Genomic DNA, 10,126 nt, shown 5'->3' on the forward strand with positions numbered 1-10,126 from the left:
AATTGTAGAGCTCCTGAACTAGGTAATGGTGGTAAAAAATTAGAGTTTAAATTAAAGAACCATGACCAACTAGTATGCAAGATACGTAGACAGCAAAACTGCAATAATTACACAGTGGGATTTCGAATTTGGCATGGTTCGATTTTGGAATGCCTCGATTTTGGCAACAAAAGTATCCGTTTTTGGCAACACAAAATTTTTCATATCAAAAAAGGGTTTCGATTTTGCCACGGCTTCGATTTTGGCAACATAGGCGACGCGCATTTGATGCCAAATTCGAAATCCTACTGTATTGTGTTATTAACAAGTTCCGCACGTAATTAGCAAACACCAATTGACCACACCTCAGCTTTTTAGATAAGCAAGCAGAGTCAAAACATCGAGACGTGATTATACCTATCATGAGAAATCGACGAACTTTCATATCTCAAATCTGTTTATTTCATTATTGATTTGAGTTCCATTCGTCAATTACTAATATACGTCTGTATCACATACACACACATTAATCTCTAGTTGTCTTAATTAAGATAATTAAAACTGCCATTCATTCGTTACGTGAAATTCCCGAAACGGCAGTCAATGAATACAGGTTGGAAGATTGACTTGAAAGAATACGTTAAGCTCGATTAAACTGGATACCGTTAGGAAGGCGATATACATCGTCAGACACGTGAGCCCAACTTTCCAATCTAGTTTGAATCGGTTGAACCAGAAGGCGATATAAAGCCCACACAAGGTTGATAACAGTGATATCGCTGAGTATGTCAAACCAGTCGAGTTCAGGGCAACCTATCGAGATGAAAAGATAACGTGGGTTTAACAATGGTTAATTATTATTTGTAGTGATTGGTAATTACTTACCCATTGGTTTCCGGGAATCGCGGGAAAGGCAAGCGACTTAATCAACCACGGAAGTCCCAAACAAAGCAGTATATCGAAGGTGTTGGACCCGATCGAATTGCTGATGCCCATTTCCCCGTGGCCTTGGTTAGTAACGATAATACTGGACACCGCTTCCGGAACGCTGGTACCGGCCGCTAGGAACGTGAGACCCATCACAGAGTCTGGTATATCGATGGTGTCACCTGTTTAGTAACAAATATGGTTTGTATTACAATTATTCAACGTTGTTTACATGTGCTTTCTGAAACTCGCTATTTAGGCATGTTTGAATTACATTATTTTGTTACTTCTCATTATTTAATGTGAGTCTCGAATTGAAAAAATTAGGGAAAATATTGAAGAAAATAGCATAGTTGCCAAGTTCAAAAAAATTGGCCAGTTATTGATCGTAGAGGAGGGGAGACTCGTATAGGCTCCTTGATCTTATCGTTTTGTGAAGGGCAAATTAGACCCAATTTCCTGCTTGAATGCGCTGGCTGATTTCCTTATTCATGTTGCCATCCACAGTCACTATTAAATCTATAGAATAGAGATTGAGTGTTTAACGTCTCTCTATTTTTTTAGCTTTTCATTTCTTAATCAAAACGACTGTCCCCTTGTAAATAAAGATACTAGGTTTTGAGCCTCTTGGCGTCTCCGTAGTCCATAATGTCTGTGGCAATCACCAGTTATCCCACATTCATCATCTTTGAGCCTCCACCTTTCATGTATATTGCTTTCGACGCCTTTATATCATCTACCTTCATTTTAGCGTAGATAGCTACTTAGGTCTCAATGTTTCTGGCTTTAATGACGCACTCTTCTGCGTAACCTAAGAGTTAGCTGCTGAAAATCGTACCCCTTTTGATGACCTACGTGCATGACATGAAGTCCACTTGGTATTTACTTACGAAACCTCAGACTATCGGTGACAGCTCGCGTAACAAAACCGGAGATTGTAGGCGACGATTGCCAACTTAAGGTCCCGAGCGTATGTTGGTGAAGTTAGAGAAAAACCGGTTGCATATGAGTAAATTGGTCAGTAAATTAGAGCTCTAGCCGGCTAACACATCATTGGCCATTATCGGTCGTGTCAGCGTGCAGGCTATAAGATCCTATTACTGATCTATACATCACTTCCTATTCACCCTGGATATCATAATTCTCAACAGATAGATTCTCTAAATCGCATTCCAATCCATCGTGCGATCCTGCATTCTGCCAAGTACTGCAAAACCCGTTCCCAGCTCGTTGAACGCTCCACCACTCCGGTACAATTGCGCCTTACCACCACAGATCATCCAGTCATCCATGCCGAACTTCCGGGGTTCAAGCTGTTCGAGCAAACCCTGGCGCCAGCCTCGAAATTCAGCGATCTGTTGTTGCAGGTATTGAGCGTCCAATATATAAATTGTTATTTCATTCACTGGGTTCATGCCTAACAAACCTCGTGATGAGAGCTTGCTTTTAACGTTCGAGACAAGGATACGATATTCCACCTTACAGTGGAGTCGCTATCAAGAGCCGTTCTTGACACGGGAAAAAATGCCTAAAGATACTTACTCAATACCGTAGCGTGCGGTTGACCAGACTGACCCCCACCAAGGGCGCTAGGTCTTAGGGGTGCCGAATGATAAAGTTGGAAGGAACTCTGATTTGGGAAATGCGAACACGTCTCATCAGACCTGATGGTACTCCAGCATAGAACCAAGGTACTCCACGACTGTACTCGGTCCCGGGCTACACATTGCCAATTCGTTGAGCGTCTCGAAAATACGCAAGTCGGGTTCAACATGGTCGAACAATCAAGTACGTTGGGCTCTCGGGATCTTTGCGGCGAGGCTGACCCACCATAGTCTCCCAACTTTCGTCAGGTATACAACTGGAATATCTCCAAGTAGTGCATGCAACTCGAACCCCGCAGTTGGCTTCAGGGTACGATGCTGATCTAACAAGTCATTTGGCGTATATTCGAATCTCGACTGGGAGGTGCTGCTATAGAGCCAGTAGGATCGTTGCACTAGCCACGTAATTGGCCTGTACTCTAATAACCGGCTGCGAAGTCTTTCGGTAGGCTGTCCCAACATGACGTTTATACCCACGGCTTTGCTTGCTTGTATGCAACTCGTGTTTCATTCGCCTGCTCCACCCTCCGCTTTCCGTTTGTGAACTCATCGTTTGAACTCATCAATCACTTCCAGTTCATCGTCGTTAATAATCATTGTCCGTGGGAAGCAAACGTTGTTTTGTCGCATTTTCTTACCTTACATTTGATTTTCAACGCATTGACTTGTAACCCAATCTTCCGTATTGAGGCCGACGTAGATTGCCTCCACCGTCCCAAGGCTCCTAATAATGATACCGAGGTAGTTGGTGAAGGCTATGAGCTGGCTAATTTTACCGGAGATCGTTCCTCTCGTTTCGATACCCGCTCGCCGGATCACGCCTTCACTAGCGGTGTTGAATAACATTCAAGACAATCCATCTCCTTGCTGAAGCGCGATCTACGCGGTTTGAAGGAACTCGAGAGTGCCTGTACGTAGTACATCTTTCACTCCACCTCGGCGCTCGGTTGTATCGTATGCTGCACTGAAATCCACGAAAACATGAAGCGTGAGCAGTTTCTCCTCCTCCCAAATTTTCGAAATTATCCATTAAAGTGCCACTGTTCTATGCCATTTTTGTAGAGTTGCAACTGACCCAGATTCTCGCCGGATTTCTTTGAGCCCGGAAACCGGGACGCTGCGCTGTAATCGTTTACAGGCACTTCCAGGTTGACTTCCGTTCCATCTTCTGCTGTTATATCGCCATTGAGGTACCCATCGAAGAACTGTTTCCGCCTTCCAACTCATTTGATACCAGATTTCTCTCCACGTCCCTACACATTTCAGGCTTCGTAGTGTATCCATTACGAGATTGGTTCACCTTCTCATAAAACTTGCGCGTCTCTTTAACACGGATTTTTTTCTTCCTTGTTGAGCACCTTGGACCACTGCGGCCAGTTCTTTGATCTATTGTGGAGTGTCCTCTTTTGCTGAAACCCGGAATAGTTGTACTAGCTCTTCACGAGCTCTGGCCTCCTTCTGGCGCTTTTTCCTCCTCAGGATCGAGGTCAACTCATTCCGCACGCGTCGATATTTGGCCAAATTCTCCCTCATAGCAGTGCTCAGATAGTTTTACCAAGTTCCTTTTTTCCTCTTCGTCGCTTGTTGGCAATCCCCGTCAAACCAGTCATTCGTGCACTCAATTTTTCTTTACCTAGCAACGCGATTGTGGCCTCATTGACGACCGAACATATCCTGCTCCATCCACCTGCGGGGGCTGCAGCACCTTGGTTTCCCTTGAGGTTAGTTACCCGATCTCCACTAAGATTGCTCGTTCCCGGACTAAAATCACGAAGAGATAGAGTTTTTCCCCGTGTTGGGGACTTACCACCGCGAGAGGTTTAAGCTGCTGTCACTTAAGTGAGTGGGCGTAACAGGTCCACAGGTTACGCTTTACCTAATGAATTCTTTTACGTTATCAATTTCATAATCGTGAAAACATGTTCAACGAAAATAAAAGCAGAAAGCGGAAAGTTCAAGTACTGCACACTTGGGTGCTTTGAGCATCACGCCATAGATGATTACTAAACTTACCTACAACGGTGATTAAGAACGCTACAAAGTAGGACGTAATACCGATCCAAAAGATGCACGCGAAGAACGTTAGTATTCGAAGCTTCGGATACCGACGGCAGTCCGGAATGGTCACCCACAGGAAAAACGTAATTGGCCAACGGCAGATGTATGCCAGCGTATTTTCCTCCCGTCGATCCCACGGAGTTGATGCTAGTTCTGCGAAATATTGGTTACAAAATTATGAATTTTTACTCTTACGTACGCTAAAAGTTAGTTAGCCTACCGAAATCTTCAAAGCTGTCGTCACTGGCTGCGCTATCAGAAGATTGCGGTGCGTGACCATTTTTAACAACTCCTGCGAAGTAAAAGTTGAGAATTCATTCATTGAGAATTTTATCGAACGTCAATTTATCCTACCATTTGCCCCAGTCTGTCCATTCGACAGTAAAGGAGATATCTCAGTTACTTCCGTGTACGGTCGGACGCAAGACTTCCGACGACATGTTCGTGACATAAACCGACTGATGGAATCATTGCAGTACATTGCTGTAATTGAAATTAAAACATATTGTTATCCAGTAATTTCAGTAGGAGATTGGCAATCACTGCAAGTAGAAATAATTAGCAGTTCCAATCGTATGAAATTAGATATACCCTTTAACAGTTTATGTGAGTTCCTTATAATATGAACAAGCGATTACATCGATACGATTACGATCTCCAAGGTTCAAGTTCAAGCTGCCTTAATCTTCAGAGTAAAACGCTGATTTTCTTATTGTTCTTGGAGAGTGTTAGGTACAGTCCAAGTTCATTGCCGTCTGTACTATACACACGGAAAAAAATCTGCCCGTTGCTATGAAGTGTTTTGTACATGAATTCGCCCTACTGGGAGAACCATATGGAATTCATATACAAAACAGTTCGGTTTTCTTTATCGTACTCCGCTTTGTTTCCAATAGAAAAACACTTTCGATTCACCTGCTGTCACACTGGCATACAGTGCTAGCTAATAGTGTTAAAAAGAATGCGATTTTATTTTGAATTGTCACAACAAACGAATGAGCTAAACAACACGACGTGAAAATTCACTTTGATAAATGATTGGCCACTTTTAAAAAGTTCAGTTTGAAATTCGGCACAGTAAAACGAGGAAATACAAAATTTATAACAGTTTGGTTCAGTTACAAACAAAAGATCCTGCAGCTTGATCTTGTTTTTTCGCTATAGACCATTGCACGCAGACGTCAGTACGTTCTTTCCGTACTTCATTTGACAGGTTTGTGTGGTTTAATTTGCTTATTTATTTGCAACAACTAGAACAGAAAAACTGCAAAAATGACAAAAATTTGTGGTGCGGAAAACTGCCACTAATTTTCTACTTCGGAAAAAACGGGAATTTCCGGTTTCCGTATACAAGTGCTACGAATTACTAGTGATAAATCCACTAATAATAAATTTATGTTACAAATGGAATCAAAATAAAGAAGATAGTGATCAAAACAAACCACACAAAAACTTAATTCCAGAAGTAAGGTTAGACGCCGTCTATCGCCACTTGTAATATCGTCAATCAAACGTCACTTGTAAAACATAACGTATGGAAACAGTAGGTCAGATTCCAGTGTATTCCAATTGAAATGTAGTTGGAATTGCACATGAAAATCACTGTACAAAACCAGTATTGGTGCGAACTCAAGTGTATTTCACTTGAAAGTGATTTGAAAGTATATTATTTCTGAATCTGATAACAAAAATTCTTCGAATCTACAATGTCATTCAAATATCATATGCCGAAACACTTCAATAGAACATGCATTTTAGTTTCAGTGTAGAGCTTATCAAAATGCACATTCGCGACCTACATTGTATTATACGATGAACCGTCGGTATCTACGCGGGTTAAGTGCTGGCTATCGTATATTGTGTGTACTTTTTCGGTTTCCTTCGAGCGGCCGTCTGTCTCTACCCATAAGATAGAACGACCCTGCAATAAATTAATAACCGTTATCCCAGGTACACACGGCTTGCAAGTAATTTGAGATGAAATCGTCCGTCGCGAGATAACACTTGCTGCATTTATTATCGTCATTGGATGGCACATTGCAACTTATTTGATGAATTTCACACGAAGGAAATCTTCTTTATATTTGGATTAGTGCAACGGAGATTAGATTTTACATGGAATTTCTCAGCTGTAGCGTTGCGCATGTTTTTGCCAACTTACCTGTAATGTAGAAGATGTACGCGGAAACCAGTATTAATGCTTCGTACCACATGACCTTTCCATCCGATAGTACCGTGATCAGACCGATAACGGCTATACCGTACATCATAGAATCGCGTGTCACAGGCCACCATCTTAGCTGTACCACCTTAAAAGAGAAATTAATAATAAAAAAGACTTAAAAAATGGTTTTATTAGTTATCATTTCTGTCATGTCATGGAAATGTTAACAAATTTCATAGCAATCCAGGAAAATCTTTATCTTTAAAAAGTTAAAAAAATATTTAAAAACACTCAAAAACAACAAAGAATGCTAAAGGGAAGTTTAAAAGACTGTTGTCAAAAAAAAATATTTTTCCAGTAGTGTGGAACTTTTCCCAAAATTTTTTTCAGTATTACTGAGAAAATTTGTTTAAAATAAGTTTTGTGCTAAGACACTTGGTTCAAAATTCAGTATTTTAATAAAAATGATGTCCGTGAAAGCTCGGAAATGTCCCCTAAGGCTTTCTGTTAAAATAAAAGACCTCGTCTTCTTACATATTATCATAAACTCACTAGCTATTTAGCGTATAAAATTTCATGAAATTCTGGGTCCATGCGGCACAAACTTGTGCATAAATGTTGAAAAATGCTCGTGTGAAACTTTCTTAATGTAGAAATTTACACTGCGATTGACGTAGTTCTCTTGTTCCAATACTTATACTAATACGTCATATTTACTTTAAACGCATCTATCAGCACTTGCTGATTGGAGCTCGTTCCTTTGCAAAGTGTCACCTAATAATAGAAAGGAATGAGATTATTTTGTCTTGCAGTCACAACTCACATCTCATGACCTAGCAAAGCATTTCGTATTACTATCAATCCTGAACTGAATGATCTACAAATCCCAATTTCCTATCAATAACACAAATCTGAGAATATCGGTAAGTAGGGATAATTATTATAATCATGTTGATCCTACACTCAAAAGAATCGGCATGTCAAATTTATGTGATAACATACGACATTCTCATCCATCGCACTTTACAAGCGATGTTCACATGGATTCTCGGTAACTTGTAACGGTAACTCATACGAATCCGTTTATGTGCGATCCCAGTAAATGTTATCAACTTAACTAGGAACTGAAGTGCACATCAGTTGCTACACGGAAGTTTATATGATTTTTCACGCAGAAGGGACGTGTCGATTTTTTAGAGTATACAATCAATCGTTTTATGTTTTCATAGTAACTGTAGAGAATTATCATTCTAAAGTTTGCATGAATTGCTCACAAAGCGCTGTCAGGATATAATAAATAAAACTGTTTTGAGTGCAACAATCTGTTTCGACCTCTTTATAAGCAATGTCGCTAGAATAATAACCACTGCATCATCAACACGATCAAGCCGAATTCGCGACTACGAAGCTACATGATCTCTTGTAAACTTATGGAACTACCCTTGTGTGAATGCGAATAAAAAATTGTCAAAAATAAATCCATTTTTAGCACTCTTAAACAGGTTTGAAGGTGGCCCTCTACCTTCGTAGGTGCGAATTATCAGAAGCCACAACTACTGATTGAGCTTCTTCTAAGCATGATGATTCATCTCCACTACAATGAGCACACTAGCATCATCACCTGGCAAGAGATGTTTTTAGTGTCAATAGGACTAATCTTTCATTCTACATTTTGTTTGCACGCATAATCAGTGCCAATGTTTTGCAATTTAACTAATTACAAAAGATTAAGATACAATTAAATTTGATCTAGAAACTATTTCTATCCTACCTGTCCACCAAATAATCCACAAACTGCCGGCACTGCCAAAATATTGAACACAGCTGAGCCCACCACGGCTCCCACTCCAATGTCGCCTTTCGTTACAAAAGTTCCAACACAATTGATGAACAACTCAGGGCTGGATGAGGCCGCAGCCATGAAGGTGGCCCCAGCAACATCTTCCTTTACCTGTAGCTCTGGAACGAAGGCAGTAAATGGTAAATTACGAACACTTTTACGTCCAGCTTGCGTCGCTTACTTTTACACATCAACTCAATCGCTGGCACAAAGTAATCATCGCAGACAATAGCCAGCAGCCAAAAGCAATAGCACGCAATTAGTAAATGCACCAGAATCCAACCGTGTCGACGATCCTCGCGAGTGAATCCATCCGATGGAAACTCAAAAATTGCTGCTGGTGTACAATTGCGTCCTGGAAACCACTGTGGCTCGCTAGTGTCTACAAACTCTGTGATTGTCTCCGGAGTTGGGTCTACTATAACCCCGTTGTCAATAGCCTCGAATACTTCCACCTGACCCTGTAGAATCTGCAGCAAGTGGCGACGAGGGCGTGGCCTTTGGACTACGTCATTCTCGTTAGAAGGAGCAAACAACGAGTTGATGAACAAAATAACCACAAAGCTCAACACAAACAACACTCTTAGCACCAATGCAATTTTTATTCTTCGATTTTTGATTCCACTAAACGTCCCAGGTTTTACCATCTCCAACTAAACGGTAATTGCTTGCACTTCACAGAATACACCGCTGAAAAGTCCTACCTGGCGAACCTGACTGTGCTACAAACAACTACGCGTTAACAAATCAGAATCCAAAATCAAAAGAAAATTATTCATCATTGTTTCAACCGTTTTTATAGCCATCGCACTTTCACATATATACACAACAACCTGTGTGTCATATGGAGAGATGCACTTTATCTCTTCAAGGGAAACAAGAATCTCATCATTGTCACTCGTAAATCACGCTGCATAGGAATCCAACACAATGATCATCTTGCACCCGAGCACCCCTGCATCATCGTCACTATTCACGGATAGCATCTGTTGCAGGCGGTTTCCTCTGCAGAAGAGCTCGAGATAAGGCCTTCATGGACGGATCTCCTCGAACTACCGTATATGCCGTCAACAGAAATAGTTTCAAAGTGCAAATGTTGACTTAAACAGCAATCTGAATCACCCAATCTTTAGGAAACATTCTGATCAATGAAATTGTGTCGTTCCTTACGAAATTCAGCCAAAAAAAATTCATTTCTCACTAGGACAGTGAACTTGAATGGCGACGATTAGCATGAGCTTCGGAGTCTGATCTGCAAACAGAAACCGAGATAATCCTTGCCAGTGAGTGCACTGGTCTGTTTGCTAAAATACGACCGTCCGCCAACACAAATGTATAGAAAGATGCTGATAAACGAACATTGTTGCAGCACTGCTGTCTCTCATACTTGGTAGTCTCGAGTCTAAGCCAGCTTTTGAGTCGAGTCCAAGTTCCGGGAGTCAGTTATGCCACGGTGGAATCGTGGAACATCTTTCAGTGATAAGAAAATCTGCAACCTATCTTTAGTAAACATTATTTGTCTGGGACCAAAGTATGCACTATTCGTTTTACTTC

At 41.1% G+C, this 10,126-nt stretch overlaps 1 protein-coding gene across 1 annotated transcript; it reads right to left on the reverse strand.

The window, feature by feature from the left end:
- Positions 1-579: 579 nt before the first annotated feature.
- Positions 580-9,219, reverse strand: LOC128737227 (sodium/potassium/calcium exchanger 3-like). The gene is made up of 8 exons (XM_053831818.1): positions 8,754-9,219; positions 8,504-8,691; positions 6,730-6,877; positions 4,923-5,051; positions 4,789-4,860; positions 4,524-4,721; positions 865-1,088; positions 580-792 (listed from the first exon to the last, which is right to left on the reverse strand). The coding sequence occupies exons 1-8, from the start codon at positions 9,217-9,219 to the stop codon at positions 580-582; spliced, it is 1,638 nt and encodes a 545-aa protein (XP_053687793.1).
- Positions 9,220-10,126: the final 907 nt, after the last annotated feature.

This window comes from Sabethes cyaneus, chromosome 2, assembly GCF_943734655.1.
Source record: "Sabethes cyaneus chromosome 2, idSabCyanKW18_F2, whole genome shotgun sequence".
NCBI lineage: Eukaryota > Metazoa > Arthropoda > Insecta > Diptera > Culicidae > Sabethes > Sabethes cyaneus.